Source organism: Gilbertella persicaria (assembly GCF_025201335.1).
Source record: "Gilbertella persicaria strain CBS 190.32 chromosome Unknown B0P05scaffold_7, whole genome shotgun sequence".
Classification (NCBI taxonomy): Eukaryota; Fungi; Mucoromycota; class Mucoromycetes; order Mucorales; family Choanephoraceae; genus Gilbertella; species Gilbertella persicaria.
In genome coordinates, this window is record NW_026251968.1 from 363,109 (window position 1) to 380,173 (window position 17,065).

Consider the following 17,065-nt stretch of genomic DNA (forward strand, 5'->3'; position numbering starts at 1 on the left):
TGGATAAAATCAAAGTGTTGGGAATGATAGCTCTTTCTTGAAGCGAGAGGTGACGCTGAAAATAACCATGAACCCGTGTACGCACTTTTTCCAATAGGATATCCTGGACACGATTCTGTTGAGAATCTGTGTATGGCATATAAAAGCCAAGGTATCGAAAAGCAGAAGGGGAATGATGGTGGTAGTATGTTTCGATATCATGACTCAAAAGCAATGATTCCCAAGATTCTGACTTGACACCACTCAGTGAGAAAGCTTCCGTCTTTTGCTTGTTAAATCTTGCATTTGATACAGTACTATAATTGGTCTGATGTTGGAGACGCATAAAATCAGCGGTATCCTTGACAAACACACAGATATCATCAGCATATGCGATGCACTTGATCTGCTGAAACGTAGTGCTCATTGTCGGGACATATCCTTGGTATGTGGGGTCTTGCTGGATTGAAAGAATCAGCGGCTCCAAAGCGATGTTGAACAATAAAGGGGACAAAGGATCACCCTGCCTTAGCCCACGTTGCTGATGTACTTGATTCGTAAAGGATCCGTTGACATTGATTGCTACTGAGTTATCAAAGAACAAATTATAAATACTCTGTATAAATAAGGTAGGAAAGTCTAGGGACACAAGAGCTTGTTGAAGGTATGTTGGTAATACTCGATCATAGGTTTTCTCATGATCAAGAAGCAAACCTACACCTTGATGATGTTCATATCTTGCTTGTTGTAGAACCAAGTGGACTTACATCCCATTTTCGCTAATAAAACGTCCTTGGATGAAGCCCTTTTGAAGCGGGTTGATAATTCGATTCATTATAGGAGCTAGACGTTGGGTAATGAGCCTTGTAAAAATTTTACCATCACAGTTGATCAATGAAATTGGTCTCCAATTTTTTAATTCGGACAAATCACCTTTCTTGGGTAGCAAGCGCACTCGGATTTCCTTCCATGACTGAGGGAAAATTCCTTTTACCATGGCATCATTGTATACCTGAAGTATCAGGGGCTTCAAACAAGGAAAACCAAACAAGAGTTGAAGGTATGTATACCCTAGTCCATCACTACCTGGGCTACTTTGTTTTGGGCTACGCTTTGTCATTCTGACAATATCCTCCCAATCAAATTCCATTTGGAGCAGATTTGCTTCATCCTGATTAACTTTACTTGGAAAGTGAATATTACCTAAATACTCTTGTATTTGATTCATAGGTACTGCATCAATCGCATATAGGTCTTTATAAAACCGTTGTACAATATTATGCATTGTCGATTTGGTGGTATGTACAATTATTGGTGTTTCGGAATTGCTATCCTTGAAGCCAGACATATATTGTTGGACTGTTCGACTCTGATGTATTTTTTTCAAGTACCCAGCATTGCACTCACCATTCTCTTGCCAGCGAAGACCAGCCTTTAGAATAGCTATTTCAGCCAGCTCTTGTTGTAGTATCTGTATCTCATTGTCAATAGGTGGAATTACCAAGCGCTGAACGTCTGGAGGAGGCTTTGTGCGTAGTAAACGATTGCGTTTCTTTTCTAAAGCACGAATTCTCTTAGTACGCCAATCAACGTAATCCACTGAATATCTTCTAATGATTGACTTGGCTTTGCGTTTTACTTCATCTCATTGTTCTTGGGGCGATATATTCTCATCAAATCCTTGAACCAAATGTTGTATAGTCCTCTCTAATGTATTTTGTAGCTTAGGGTGGGAAGCATACACTGGGTTGGCACGCCATAGTCCATGACCAAACTGGGATTGGCCCAAGAGTAGGGACGCATGTAATATGGAATGGTCTGACCATTTCGCTCCTAATTTGGTAATAGATGATTCTGATGCACATTGGTACAAAATTTTACCCAAGTATATATAGTCTATGACATTCATCACTAATTCACTTGAGACGGTGCGTTGAAAGGTGGGAACTTCGTGAAGGCCATTGATGGCCAAAGCATTTTGAAAATTTGCTTGCAAGAGGGCTAACCATTGCGTTGATGTTGAAGACAAATTATAGTGGCGGCTGAGGACTGAGTAATTAAAATCTCCTGAAATAATCAGTCTGTCAAAAGAGATAACTGATCGAAAATCATGGAGCATTTGTGTTAGATTGCTAAAGAATGTTCGACGTTTTGCAGCAAGGCCTGCCGGTGCATAGACGTTCAGAACAAAGAAAGGTTCATAGAAATGATGTGGATGTTCAACCATGCATAGTTGAAATCGATCGGATGTAAAGGATGAGGAAGTGTCGATGATAGAGATGTTGTAATCGGTAGAGAAGGAGAGTATGCCCACATGACTGGTCCAATGGGACTGTGTAGGTTGAAAGAGGATGTTGAGGTTATCTATAGTTGAAGGAGTGGAAGCATGAGTTTCTTGAAAGCATAATATAGAGAAATTCTGCATTCGAAGGTATCGTATATATTCTTTTTGTATTTTTTTGGAGTTTGTTTTCACTAAACTATTGGCGTTTAGTGAGGCATAGTGGCACAGGATATTTTTCTTATTCATTGGTGCGGATCTATAAAGGGTGACTCTCTACCCTCTGATTATCAGAGGCAGAAGAGGGTGTCGTAGATTTTTTCGTGTCCAATTGTTGGTTCAAATTTGATCCATTACGTCTTTCTCCTTTCTTCATAACGAGCTGATCTTTTAATTGTTGGCTGACGCTGTACATCTTGGTATCCTTATAGAGGTCTTCAATCTCCATCCTGTCTATATCCTCGTCTCCACTTTCTATTTCAGATTCCTCTTCTTCCATGCTCTCTTTATCTAAAGGGTCGTAATCACTATCGCTAGTATCGTTATCATTATCTTTGTCGACATTGATCTCTGTCTGGCCAAAGTTGCTACTTTTGACTTCAATACTGCTTTGCCCTTCAGGCTTGGATGCTTCTTTTCTTGGTTGGGTGGCCTTTCCAAGAACTGATCTTTCTCTCTTTGAACGCTTGCTGGGTGTCATAGACTGTTTCCTAGGACATTCAAACGAGTGGTGTCCTAATTAATGGCACGCATAACATATCATTCTAGCTTTCGACTTCTCACATTCAAATTTTGTGTGGCAATGCCTGCACCAAGTGGGCATGTTGTTCCAGGTTGCGTGGAATATTTGGCTTTTGCTTTCGCACCAACGAATGTTATGCTCCAAAGGCTGATACTTGAGGTTGTCTGTTGATTCTGAGGGACCAGAAGGAATACCAATGACGGCATATCCTGCGCCCATAAACCATCCGGTGGTGGTTTCTGTATTGATTCCTACATCAATTACCTTTCCAAATGGAGCTAAACTCTGTTGCACGCCCTCAAGAACTACCCTTTTGGGACGTAAAGATAATTGGGACAATTTCACAGTGACAAATCGGAGTGTGGCATCTGCTGCCCTGCAAAGGAGAATTTGCAACTTCGACTTTTTGGAGACAACACCATGCTCCATAAAATTATTATCATCTTCTTTTTCGATATATAATTCCAAGTACTGAGTTGGACCATCTCTCAAGATGGAACAAGCGTAGATCTTTGGGTGTTGAGCGCTGATTTCCTGCATATACTGAAGATCAGTATATTCTTTCTTAACTGAAGTAATGTCGAGCAAAAAAGCATCCTCATGGCTAGCTGCTCGATAAATTCTCGACTGAACTTTTCGCAAAGGTGAGTCTGCATCTTTTCAGCTTCAACGATGCCTTGGTGCATAAGTGATACTCGAGTTCTAGCTGCTACACTAGCATATGATCTTAGTTGTTGGGTGGCTTTTAGGTTTGGAGATGTTTCAGTCCCCACAACCGACTGAAAGTATTGAGAGTTAGGAAGAGCCATGAATGTGGGAGTAAATAGACATAGGACATACAGGGTAGCAGCGTGCGAAAATTGAAATAGGGAAACTCCAATTCTTCATCCCGCCGCTTCTCAGATCGAGTTTTTGCTGAGAACTGCATAAAGGCGCAGTCTTACGGCTTTGATATACTGACAAAAGTTATAAATCTTTGCTTTTCGAGTCTTTCGGTATAAGGAATACAGTAACTTTTCTGTTAAAATAATGAGCAAGCAGACAGAAATGTTTACAAGGTTTTTCGCTCATATCATGCTATTTTCATAGTACAACTAGGAAACAAATACATTCATTGCAAATTAGAGCCTTCGGTGGTCATTTGAGTAATTATGATTGTCGTTAGCTTCATTTTTCGTTTTGTAGCGTCAAAAAGAAGCTCAAAAAGTTGTCAAAACAAAGATTTTCATGAATAGTACCCTTGGATCAGAGCGATTTTTGGCCATTTTTTACAAGTCGCTTTTTTTTGTCCAAATCAACTCCAAAAGCACCATATATGATAGTAAGCATTGTTTGTAGGTATTTACAACATTTATTCGTGTCTAGAAAAGGAGTTTTGCTACCCTTATATGCCTAAAAACCAAGATTTGTATCATTTTTATTACAATTTTTTATTTTTTTTTAGTCTGATTCTTTAAGAAAGGTACTACAGCAGAAGAAATGGAAGAAATCTTCCGCAAAATGCAGAAATGACAAATTATGGCTAGACCTTTACTCAAACATGAAAAAAAATGCATTCGCCTTTGCTGTGATGTATAGTTGCTATAGTTGCTATGGCCCTCTATGGCTTTTGTACTCACTCTGTTACAACAGAGAATCTGGCCAAAAAATTGACGATCAAGGAAGAGCTCGAATCACTAAAGTTGTCATTTGAAAAGTATAGACCTTTTGACGGCTGACAGTTGCTTTACAAATAGGATTTTTAGCTTCTGCTTGCTTGATTAGAGTTTTACGGACCTCCGTGATCCTCCAGATAAAAAAAAATGAATTTCACAAAACAGTCAAACCAATGGTATCATTCGATTCCTGGGCTCGAAAGAACATGTTTTAAATGAAAAAACGAGCTGATTTGATAGTCTAGTTGTCGAGTAATGGTCCATCAAAGATTGGTGCATTTTTGCCCTAAATACCATACAGAACTCGTTGCAAAAGAACTTTCAAAACATACGACATGCTATATAGAGTGCTAAGAAACATGGAAGAATAAAAATATAAGCACTTTATAATGCAAACGTAGAGAGGAAGGGGAGGGCAAATGAGCATAGAACATACAGGATGGCTATGGCACGGAGATTGGAATAGAAAGCAACTTCAATTCTTTTTGTCGCTGCATCTAAATAGGGCTTTAGGCTCATACCATGCAGAACCAACCATTCTATTATCTCTCTGTTTTTCACAGCACTCGCTATCAAATTAAGCGTATAGCTGCTGAGAATGACCTTTCATCTTGAGAGGTCTTTTCTCGCAATAGCTGCTCTTCTTTCATTTTATATTTTTCTACTTTCGTACTATCGTACCAATTTTTTTTTCTTTATATTTTCTTACAATAAATGATTGTCAAACACCTCTTTTAGTGGGTCCCTCCCAAGAGCACCAATACGTGCGGCAAATAAAATCATTAAAAAAATAGAGCTTTTAGCTGAGAACTCCATAAAGACCCAGCTATTGGGCGTTGGCGCAGTGACAAAAGTTGTAGATCTTTGCCTTCTGAGTCTGCTAATACAAAGAACACAGCAAATTTGCTGCTAAAATATTGAGCAAATATGCAAAAATGGTTGTGAGATCTTTCGCTCATATCTCGTTATTTTCATAGTACTATTGGCAAGTAAACACATTTACCAAAAACTAGAGCTCTTGACGTACATTTTGAGTATTTGAGTTTATCAATCATTTTATCTTTCGTTCCGAAGCGTCCAAAAGAAAATCAAGGTTGTCAAAACGAGGATTTTCCATGAGTACTCTTTGGTCGAATGGTCATTTTGGTCATTTTTCACAAGTCGCCCTTTTTTTTTTTTTTTTTTGGTCCAAATCAACTCCAAAGACACCTTGGATGTTATCTAACACGGGTTAAAGGCATTTGGAGTATTTGCGCATGTATAAACAGGCCTTACAGTGCCTTCATATGCCTAAGAAAAAGACAACGATCTGTATCAATTGTTGTCTTTTTCACTGTTGCAACATCTATTTACCTAGCGCCCTTATTGCATAAGTCAATAGCTTACTTATTCACAAATGATAAAATAAGCAAAATGATCTTTTTAAACAATGTTATCAAAAACTTATCCAATCAATCGAATTAAACGAAACAGAAAAAAAATAAGGGAGAGTATGTCTAAATATTAAGTCTTTCTTTTCTTTTTTTCTTTTCTATAGTTCAATTTAAATAACGACACCAGCTATGAATGCATCAAGAAATTCCGCTTCAAAATCGAAAAGATTCAATAAGGAAAATATGCAAGATGAAAACGAAAAAATAGTTAAAAATAGAGACCGAAATTCAAGGCCTATGGACCCTCAGAATATTACAAATGTAAGCAAGTCTTATTCTCTCAAGTAAACTCATATATATTACATTAAAATCAGATGGCTACTTTATTGAAAGCCAGATTACAATATGCGCAAATCAAGATGGAAACAGGTTTATCTACAGAAGGATTGCAGAAAACTGAACCTGCGTTTATAAGTTCTCCTAAACAACCTCGTCGTCCTTTGCCTTCAGAATATCCACCTTATCCTACATCCTCTACACCTCAGTCTCGAAAATCAAGACGGATGTTATTGTCTGCGACTACAAATGCGCAGAATGTTTTGAGAAAGAGACGATTAGAAAAGGAAAAAGACCAACAATCCAAGCAAGATGAAGCAGCTGCTTTTACTATCTTGATGTTGAGATCATCCTCTGAGAGGTCAGATACTAGGTTGCATAAATAATAAATTCTCCAGTAGTCACTGTGTGTAACAAGTGCGTTTTGTTCCTTCTTTTTTTTTCTTCTTCTTCTAATGCCAAATACAGCGAGTATTATTGTAGGATATGGCTGTATTTTGCCCTGTATCTTTCTTTATACACAAGGCGTTATACAGCACATTCTGTTGTACTTACATGCTGTTGGTATCACCACTATTCTCTTTGCCTTGACCAGCCAAACCAGCTCTTCTAGTCGAGAAAACGAACTGTATGGATTAAAGAACTTGCTTGTGAACCTCGAGTTACCACCCAAGACATTTTGGTTTAATATGGGCCTATGGGATAAAGAGAACTTGTCTTATTCCCAAGCTTGTGAAAATCTCATTCGTAGTGTTGCTGAGAAAATGAAGATCAAATCATACTCTACTATTCTAGGTAAAGCATGCCATTAGAAGAACATGAGCTAATGGCATACATGATAGATGTCGGCTTTGGATGCGGAGATTCGTGTTTTTTCCTAGCAGGTGAGTAAAATAGATAGATGAGTAGATTCCTGATATACTTTAGAGCAATATAAATCACGCGTTAAAGTAGGTCTCATCATGTTTGACAATGACTCATTGTACATAGGGCATCACAAATGAGAAATCGCAATTAGATATCGCACAAAAAAGGATTCCGACTTCTTTGCAAGAACACATTACGCTTTCATGTGGATCGGCTGACGATCTGCAAGATCATATACCTTCGACTGATTCCTTTGATGCTATTGTTAGCATTGATTCGGCTTATCACTTTGATACGCGTTGGGATTTCTTAAAGAACGCGTTTTCTCTATTGAAAAGTAAAGAAGGCAAGATTGGTCTATATGATCTGGCTATCGAAGCCGAATTGTTGGAAAAAGCAACACCTTTACAAAAGAAACTAGTTGAATGGATTTGCCTAAGCGTGCATATTCCTATTCAGAATCTTGTTACTGTAGACAGATATCAAGAACAAATGAAAACAATAGGATACGATAATATTCATATTCAAGCATTGGATAAACGACAAGTATTTGGTGGCGTCTCTAAAAGTTTTCAACAACAATATGAATTAACGCTAGAATATGGCGTTGGTATTAGCTTTACGAATAGAATGTTCTTAAAGGTATCGAGCTTCTTCTTTGGTCTATTGAGTGAAAAGCCTTGGATAGTACCCATTATTGTTACAGCCGAGAAAAGTCAATAAAGGAATCATCAGTGACTGTGCTTAAGTATATTTATCCGCCCTCTGAAATAAATGGGTGTTCTTTTTCTTTTTTACATATTCACTATGGCCACTGTCAAATACTGCTTAGAATGGTATGCGCATATCATATTGACGACAGTATTAACTCTGAAATAACAGCAACAACTTACTATACCCTCGAGAAGATAAAGCACAGCGTAAACTATTGTTTGCGTGTCGTAATTGTCCATACCATGAAGATGCAGAAACATCCTGTGTCTATCGTCATGAAATCGTACATGCACCTTCGTATGTTACAAGATTCTACTGGATTGTTTAACTGATTGCGTCTTTGTAGTGAACAAACCATGATGTTGGCTGATTTGAGTACAGATCCTACACTTGTAAGTCGTTAGAATGTGTCTTGCTCGGTTATTGAACTTGTTTGTTAGCCTCGCACTAATATTCAATGTGCTCGCTGTGGACATCCAGAAGCAGTCTTTTTCCAATCTTCTTCAAGACGTGCTGATGCAAAAATGACACTTTTTTATGTGTGTGGCAATAAGGGTTGTGGACATCGTTGGACCGACTAGTAAGCGTAGCGAGTGGATCGAGTTTAATCAAACATTATTTTTTGTTGGGCTATTGAATCTGTATGAAAAGAATAAACGATTGACATGGATTTACTTGTATGGCAGTAGCTTTGACGTATCTCTTTCATAATTACTATGCATAGTTGTTATCAGATGCTTAGGTAATATAAGATTTTTACTTTTAGTTCATGTCGACGTGGTCTTTGTATTACTTTTAGCCAAACATAAAGTGCATAAAACAATAATTGAATGCTTTAATGAAATTACAAGCATTTCTTTTATTCTAAGCATATCTTGCAAGATAGATGTTTGAAAGAGATTCTATAACCAGTTAACATTCGGCTTAACAATATCCTTGTTAAGATGACCAAGAAAGTAGATATTTGCAAGTTCAGAAAAATAAGTTTATAGTCTTTCAGAATAGAGATGAAGAGTAAGAAACAGTCCTATTGTGCTACTGATTCCTAATAGCGGGTACCATCAGCATCAATGACTATAATAGAACAAGTCAAGTTGAGTCAAATGAATTATTGCTTGTGTTACTCATCTATGGACGAGCTCTGCTAGTATTAATCTTTGAGATAGCTTTCATGACTTTATTAGTAAAGATACTTGTCAATTGACCTATAAAAGTAAAAATGACACTAAACGATGGCTGCGTCGATCAAGTCTAATACAAACTCGATTAATATGATTCTTATCAAAGACTTGATAATTTAATAATAATGAAGTCTTGTTCATTGCTCAAGCTATACAGGATATGAGAGTTGTAAAAAGCCCTTGAAAAAAAAAGCACCTTATTTTAGTACATAGCTTATGTTTTGATTCACACGATCATAATAGCGCTTACACTTGCTTTTCTCATCATGACATATATTTCTTCTAAAAGGGAGAGAACTTCTCTATAGAAGAAAAAAGTAAAGACATGAATTTGCAGTTATTGTGCATCAAGCTATGAACCTTCATGACTAACAAAAGATTATTACATAGTTAAGCAAAAAAAAACATGATGGGGTTTACCTTGTTTTCTTTTGAGTAACACTACGTCCAACTTAGTTTGTTTTGTTCATTAAAAAATGTGCTGATGATACAAACTTTATTCCTTTTTCCTTGTTCTTAAAGTATTGATATCATTTACAACTCTTTTTTTTTTCTTTAATTCAAGATGGATAGGAAGTTTTGAAAGATGGTGTACAATAAAAAAAAACTGTTTTTATTTACAATGCTTTAAAAGGCCATTGGCCTTGTATTTTTAATTTTTTATTTTCTCATGTTACTCTAGTTGTTGACAATGAAGCATAATCTTATTTTTGATAGATAATACTATTGCACAAAAAAAAATCCCTCTTTGGCACAAATTGATTTTTACTAATGTTGAAATTGTATAAAATGAACTTTGAATTTAATGAAATAGACAATAGTGATAGATATCAATAGAACAACCAGTCAACGTATTGTGGAACTTTAAAAACTATAAAAAAAAACTTTGATTTCTAAATGAACGATGGCAGATTCATTTTATAGCTTTGGACTTGGTTTCTGGGTATCATGATGTAATGTGTCCCCATCAGTTTTTTTTTTGTAAAACCTTGCTATATTCTTCTTTTTCTAATTCTCGTGTACATGTGTATGTGTGTGATGCTAAGCTTTTGTTTTATTTTTTTAAATGCAACCCGAGCGAATGGAGTTGTTTAATTTGGGTAAAAAGAGTATACGTACCTTAATAGAAGAGGCGATAGAAACCAGTCTCTAGATAAACAGGTAACAAGAAAGAGAGCATGTAGTGATGGCTATGGAGCAGTTTGATTGGTATTGAGCCAATTGCCGCGGGTCTATGTGCAATATGCACACACACACACACACACACACACACATAATCAAGTTAGTATGAACTTTTGCCAAGGATGAAACTGTATACTTTTTGGTGGCTGAATGTGTATCTTAATACAACCTGTTACACGTAACAGTGTTCCCTGGCTTGTGTGTGGAAGCAATATATATATAAAAAAAGGGCGCCAAGAAATAATATTATTTGTGGATAAAGTCAATGCGTATTTGTTTTTATAATGAAATCAAAATGTAGATCATGCGATGAAAGTTTCTGAATATCCTTTTATAGTAGCTTGTTTCATTTTTGATTAACTTTTCAGTTTTATCATAGTTTACTGATTGCCGAAACAAGTTACAAGTTCGTTGAAACCAAATTTTAGGATAAAGGGAGGATTGGGTATATTTCCAGATCCCTGTTTCTCTGTCTCACCTTAATGCAAAAAAAGAAAAGACTTCTCGCAAATTGATTAGTTAGAATGAAAATTCAAAAGTTGCACTGCGTAAATAGGGTAGGACAAATAAGTGCTTGATCTGTCGATATATTGACTAAAAAGTGACACATAAAACAGAATATGCCTGTGTAAGCAAAGCTTTATTTTTCTTTTTTGTATAATCCATTTTGATCTATGTGGGGTTAAGGTTTATAGAGTAGTAGTAACAGGATCATCAATTAATAAAGGCATAAATAATTTAATACCCAGATTAAGAATAAAAGAATGTTTATAATACAGTAGTCGTCGTCATCTTTCCATAAACGAAAGTGATACAAACACTCCAAGACAATCAGTATGGGTTTCCCGTGTTGTCCTACAATACAAAAGAGTATTATAAAATAGGCTGATCAAGTCTAACGCACTTTAGAATGGCAGGTACATGATTGGATGGTAGGTGTGTCACAAACTTACCAAAGATACGCTGCTTATGCTTTATTCGGAGAACTAACTGATAACAAAAAAAAAAAAAAAAATAGAGCGAAGAAAGAAAAGAAGGAATGGCATTGAAACGTTAAACTTAATTTTTTTCGACTCGTTTCAAACTAATAATTTAACAAAAACATGTTTTGAAATAATTTTTTGCAAATCTGAATGCTGGTATTTAATCAGACGAACGAATAGAATTCATGTTTAGAATGCAAAAAAAAAGTGTCTATTATTATTAGGAAATTTTTCTAAATTAATCATTAAGCCCGTTCATATAATTATTGATAAGATGCTCAATGTAAGGAGAAAAGGGGAATTTTTGATATTGTTTTTAAAGAAAATGATAAATTTTATATACATTGCATTGTTTAATTGACGTTTCTATAAAGGCCAAATGATAAATAAGATATATTGAAAATGATAAAGATTTAATAATGTAGATAGACAAAAAGAAAAAAAAAGATATGTCCCCATGCATGACATATTGCATGTTCGAGTTTACCGTGGAATGAGTTCACTGTATACAAATTATATTAAATACATAATTGATGATAGTTGGTGTGTAACACTCACTCTATATGGTAAAATCTGTCAAGAATAATATAGAATTAAAAATTAATGCTTGATACAAAAAAAATAGTCTTTGTACTTTTTAAGTAATTGAACCCTATTTTTAAAAAAGTAACAATAGTATGTTAAGAAAACGGAAAGAAAGAGACAACAACAACAACAAAAAACAGGAAAAATAGGGTTGGGTGCATTGACATAGTTTTTGATGAATAAGCATACACATATAGCATTTGTTTTTTTTTTTTTTTGTTATTTTATTTTATTTCTGAATGTTTCATTTCAGTTATTTTAAACCTTTCATATTCTATAAAACCTTAAACATTGAGCTATGTTTTAATTTCTTATGTAACACACCACAAGCCCAGGGTAAAAACAAACCTTAAAGAAAATAATAATCTCTTTGATAAATGTGTATGATAGATTTTTATATTGATTTTTTCTTTTCAAAAAATTTTCACTGGAATAAGTGACAGAAGACGGTATCAGAATGCAAAAAGATAAGTTTTGTCCTACCATAAAGACACACATACACACAAAAAAACTCGTGGAGCTTATATTTTTATGCAACAACAAAAAAAAAAAGAACAAAGAAGTGTTGCATTTTTTTTCTCTTTATTTAAAAAAGAGAAAAGAGACATGATTAATTAACAAAACAAATTTCTACAATGATTATATTTTTTTTTATTTATTCATAAAAGGCGATTTTATGATTACATAAAGACGTCTGTGCTTTAGTGAGTTTAATATAATAAAGTTGATAGACTTCATTGCTGTCTTGTTTGATTGTCCTACTGGCTTGTTTTCAAAAAAAAAAAAAAAAAAAAAAAAGAGGGTACAAGAAAAAAAAGATACTATTTTTATCTTACAATGACATTCAAGGATTACTTGTTTTCTGCATGACATTCTAGTCTGACCATAATAAAGTAAATGCTCTGATTTCCATTTGCTTATTTTAGTCTAAAGCATGTCTTATTTAAAAGTCAATTAGATAAAGTAAAACAAAAAAGGCCTGTATTGTTTACATATTTGGAACCAATAAAACAAAGAAAATGCAGATTGCTCAAAGAGGGAGAGAGAGAGAAAAAGGAAGAACAAGCGTGCATTATGCTTGCCATGATGAATAAATGGCAAGAGTAAATACGTATGTTAAAACCTAATCGAAATGCGGCCATTCAATTAACATTTTCTATGATTCCTTTCTATTGACTCTATAAATCAATGTATCCGGGGCTCAACTTTAGAAAATGTCAATATAATTGGCTTAAACAAGACTCTTGAAATGAGTCTGCAACACATATCATCACAATGCGCTTTGATGTCTGGATTAGATTAATTAGTTTCATGTCTAAAAAAGCTTCTTTGTCGTACTCTGGCTAATCGTCAATGTTTTGCTGAGTAAGAAAGCGCACAAAAAAACTCGCCAATTATGTATAACCATGCTTCATGGAAACAAGTTAAAGAACCGATATGTATGAACTCAGAATCATGTGGCTAATATTTTGAAACTTGCACAATAATCAACTAGAGAAGCGGCATAATTATAAGATTTCCTACAGGAAGATCCCGACTGTCTAAATATATACATTTTCGTATGTATATAAAGACCAATTTTATTATTTCTTGTGGACCCTACTTTCTTTTTTCTTCTACTTCTTCTTTGTTTGATCTAAATGAATTCTTCTCATCTGTCTAACTGTAAGATTAAATTGTACTTCAGCCTTGACATTAATCATATTCATTAGTGCCGTCTGTTCGCCTTGCTTCAGGCATTGAAATGCAACAAAGATGGCCAGCATATACTCAACAACAACAGCAGCAACAAAAGAACAATGAAGTTCCACACCTTTTAGAGATATCTCCTGCCAGGGGCTCAGAGGGCACTGTCGTCACAATTGTTGTAGAGTCTTTACCTCACCAAGTCGCTCCTGTCAAACTAGCTTTTAATAGCCTGGTTGTTAGCACCAAACAGATGCAAGCTCAAGGCATCACTTCTCTTATCGCCACAGTTCCACCCTTTCAACACACTCGCTCGACAAGTGCTCATGTGCCTGTTTCTATCTGCATATTTGAGGGCGACGCTGCCTCGGCTACTTGGCCTATAGCTGATTTTTTTTATGAAGATGTTGATATGACTCGCACACCCAACTCTTCTTCTGCCTCTCTTCACACTTCATTAGATTATCCAGAAAAGCGCAACGGATACACCGATCCTAACTATCAAAACAAGACAGGTAAAAACATTTACTTGAGAAAAAAGTAATATATATCATTTCTTTATCCAGACGACTTCCTTAGTACTTCTTCCTCTAACTCAAACTACGGTCAATTTTATCAGCAACCTATCAACAACAATTATGGTGGTCAATGTAATAGTTATCCATACAGCAGAGAAAGCTATGGCATCAACAGTATGTTCTTTTTTTTTTGTGAAAAAACAGAACTTAATATTTATCTTTTTTTTTTTTCTTTTTTAGAATTCAGTACATATCGGCCCAATAGTCAAGATCGTACAAATAGCGATTCATCTATCAATTATAACACGAATTCTGTTCAATTCTTCAATGGTGCTGATTATAACATGTTGAACAACTTTAATCAACCTGAAAGTCAAGGTTCTCTTGGATTAATGCAAAACCAACACCATAGCTCCCATTATGGTTACGCCAAGTCTACTGTTCATATTCCTGCTACTTCTGTGGCTAACTACCAGCCCTATCCCGGTCTTATCAGTAGAGTTAATTTGAAGATTATTGGTGACTTGGAAGCCATGGCCAAGAGCTGGTCACCTGTGGAATGGGAAAATCGTCGTCGCCTGGTCCAATTTTGGCGTGAGCAAAACGGCAATGAAATCCGCTGTACTTTTGACTCTCTTCCTCAAAGTGAACGTACCACCAACAACAGTTGTCAAATCGTTGTTTCCTGTATCTACTGGGCCGAACGCAATGATTGCTTTATTACTTCTGTAGACTGTATTCATTTATTGGAAAGCTTGATGGACATTCGTTTCAGTGTAGAAGAAAAGAACCGTGTTCGTCGTAACTTGGAAGGATTCCGTCCTTTGACTGTCAGCAAATGTAAAGCTGATTCTGCTGAATTCTTCAAGCTTATCATGGGTTTCCCTAATCCCAAGCCAAGAAACATTGAAAAAGATGTCAAGGTGTTCCCTTGGAAAACACTTCCTTATGCCCTCAAGAAGATCATCACCAAATACACTGCTTCTTCTTATGCTAACCATCAGCATCGCCGTAGTCAAGTGAAGAGTGTCAATACGCAATACAAAACGAGTCCAGTCATGAGCGAATTCTATCCACAAACCAACATATACTCACCTCCTTATTCTCAAGAGAATCATAGTATTTCCATGTATCCACCTACCACGACTAGTTCTCCCGCATTTTCATCCACTTATATTCAGTCATCACAGCAAATGACTTCATCTCCTATGATGGAAAGACATAGCCATTCTCCTTCTCCTCCTCGTTTACAATATCCTTCTTACCAAGATTTAATGACATCTGGACCATTGACTGTTAAAACAACTCCATAAGTTCTGTAGATAACCTTGGTATCTACGGCTTCTTTCTTTCTTTTTTTTGATCTTTTGCTCTATGTATACATTTTCTTTTCTTTACGCATTTTACCCCCCCCCACTTTATATGACATCATGCAGAGATTTACGTTTTTATATATATATATATATTTTACTCACACACACACATAACATGCTTTCTTTTTAATTTTATTTTTTCACACAGCCATTTTTCATTTGTAAATAAAATCAATAGACGTTTTCTACACTAGTTTAAGACTAATGTTGTGGGAGTTGGGGGTTTTCAATTGGTAGAAAATAACGCAAAAAGAATCATGCAAAAAAAAAAAAAAAAAAAAAAAAAAAAAAAAAAACTAGACTCTTGCTTTAAGCAACGATTCTATTAGGGCAAATAATATGAAGCCTATTGAAACAAGCATAAAATTCTTTGATTATGTATTTTAGCCCATGTATTCTGTTAGAATCGTCTTGCTTGTGTAATACAGAGTATTTGTTTAAGAGTCAGATCTATTTGTTCTTTTAAAAGATTGACAGCTTTTCTCAAAGGATAGAAAACAATAAAGGATTCTTTTCTTTCTTTTTTTTTTATTTTAGTATCGTCTAGGATATTCAATCCGATTATGTTGGTGAAAGACGTGTGGTGGAGGTAATGGAGCTGGCATGGAATTGCCGAACCCATTTGAACTGACTCGAGTAGAAGCAACTACAGTTCTAGAAGAGTAACGAGGAACCACAGGTAATGTAGGCGTACTTTGTAATTTAGCACGCAAAATACGACCATCAGCATAATTATTATCTAATTTAGAGACGCATCGTTCTGCAGAATCAGGATATAGAAACTCTATTTCCGCTTCACATAAGGGTCTCCCCATAGGATCTAGTAACATGTCACAACTTAATATAGGGCCAAACACACTACATGCTTCCTATTCTTTTGTTCAATACAAGCTATTTCTGCAATGCAGGCACTTACACCAACATCTTCTGCTGTTGCTCTAGGATCTAGATTACAAATAAGAACAATGTTTTTTTGATGTTGAACAGGTGCTGATAATCGATTTGTTTGCATTGGTTCTGCTACTTCCTATAAAATACATGAATAAACAAGTTGCCTGTAAAATTTATTTACTTGTAATTGTTGTCTTTGTTGTGGTTGGGGTTGTCTTTGCTGTTGCTGTTGCTGTTGTTGTTGTGGTTGTGGTTGTTGTTGTTGTTGTTGTTGTTGTTGTTGTTGTTGTTGTTGTTGTTGTTGTCGAGAAGGCTGCTTCTGTATAGGCATGTTTCTTTTAATCATAAAAGAGCCCCCTGAAGAACTCGATGTACGAACACTTGTTGATTTCGTAATAATAATCTTCGAAGCATCGGGTCTGTCATGTGTCTTGAGAGGCGCTTTGCTTTTGATGATCAAATCGCCGTTTCTCTGTTGTCATCTTTAATACTATTCAAGCGTACTGCTACTTACTTCTGGCTTGGCTATACGCGGGGTATAGTCTGACCAAGACGTGTGTTGATTTTCGTATTACCAATTCGTTTATTAATAGCTGATGATCCAGTTTTTGTCTGACGAATAGGGCTGTTTCGAACATGTTTTGTAGTAGGTTCTCGCTTAAGGCTACGCGTCTTTTTAAGTTTTATTGTTTCGTCAAGCGATCTATCCAAGTCTTTTA

General features: G+C 35.7%; 5 protein-coding genes across 5 annotated transcripts; 4 read left to right on the forward strand and 1 right to left on the reverse strand.

The window, feature by feature from the left end:
• Positions 1-6,173: 6,173 nt before the first annotated feature.
• B0P05DRAFT_529904 (uncharacterized protein) lies at positions 6,174-6,868 on the forward strand (the record flags this gene model as incomplete). Its single annotated transcript, XM_051576803.1, has 2 exons — positions 6,174-6,351; positions 6,405-6,868. Coding segments are annotated over exons 1-2 (476 nt in total), but the record flags the coding sequence as incomplete, so codon positions are not given.
• Positions 6,869-7,201: 333 nt separating this feature from the next.
• Positions 7,202-7,956, forward strand: B0P05DRAFT_464171 (S-adenosyl-L-methionine-dependent methyltransferase; the record flags this gene model as incomplete). The annotated part of the gene is made up of 3 exons (XM_051574201.1): positions 7,202-7,250; positions 7,294-7,316; positions 7,357-7,956. 3 exons carry the CDS (start codon positions 7,202-7,204, stop codon positions 7,954-7,956), a joined length of 672 nt encoding a protein of 223 aa, XP_051437880.1.
• A 58-nt stretch (positions 7,957-8,014) lies between these two features.
• Positions 8,015-8,643, forward strand: B0P05DRAFT_529915 (DNA directed RNA polymerase II polypeptide I). The gene is made up of 4 exons (XM_051576804.1): positions 8,015-8,069; positions 8,116-8,244; positions 8,294-8,339; positions 8,388-8,643. The coding sequence occupies exons 1-4, from the start codon at positions 8,041-8,043 to the stop codon at positions 8,526-8,528; spliced, it is 345 nt and encodes a 114-aa protein (XP_051437881.1). The 5' UTR covers positions 8,015-8,040; the 3' UTR covers positions 8,529-8,643.
• A 4,769-nt stretch (positions 8,644-13,412) lies between these two features.
• Positions 13,413-15,750, forward strand: B0P05DRAFT_529920 (uncharacterized protein). The gene is made up of 3 exons (XM_051576805.1): positions 13,413-14,079; positions 14,131-14,256; positions 14,323-15,750. The coding sequence occupies exons 1-3, from the start codon at positions 13,623-13,625 to the stop codon at positions 15,393-15,395; spliced, it is 1,656 nt and encodes a 551-aa protein (XP_051437882.1). The 5' UTR covers positions 13,413-13,622; the 3' UTR covers positions 15,396-15,750.
• B0P05DRAFT_529925 (uncharacterized protein) lies at positions 15,732-16,651 on the reverse strand. Its single transcript, XM_051576806.1, has 3 exons — positions 16,528-16,651; positions 16,372-16,482; positions 15,732-16,324 (listed from the first exon to the last, which is right to left on the reverse strand). Exons 2-3 carry the CDS (start codon positions 16,465-16,467, stop codon positions 15,989-15,991), a joined length of 432 nt encoding a protein of 143 aa, XP_051437883.1. The 5' UTR covers positions 16,468-16,482; positions 16,528-16,651; the 3' UTR covers positions 15,732-15,988.
• Positions 16,652-17,065: the final 414 nt, after the last annotated feature.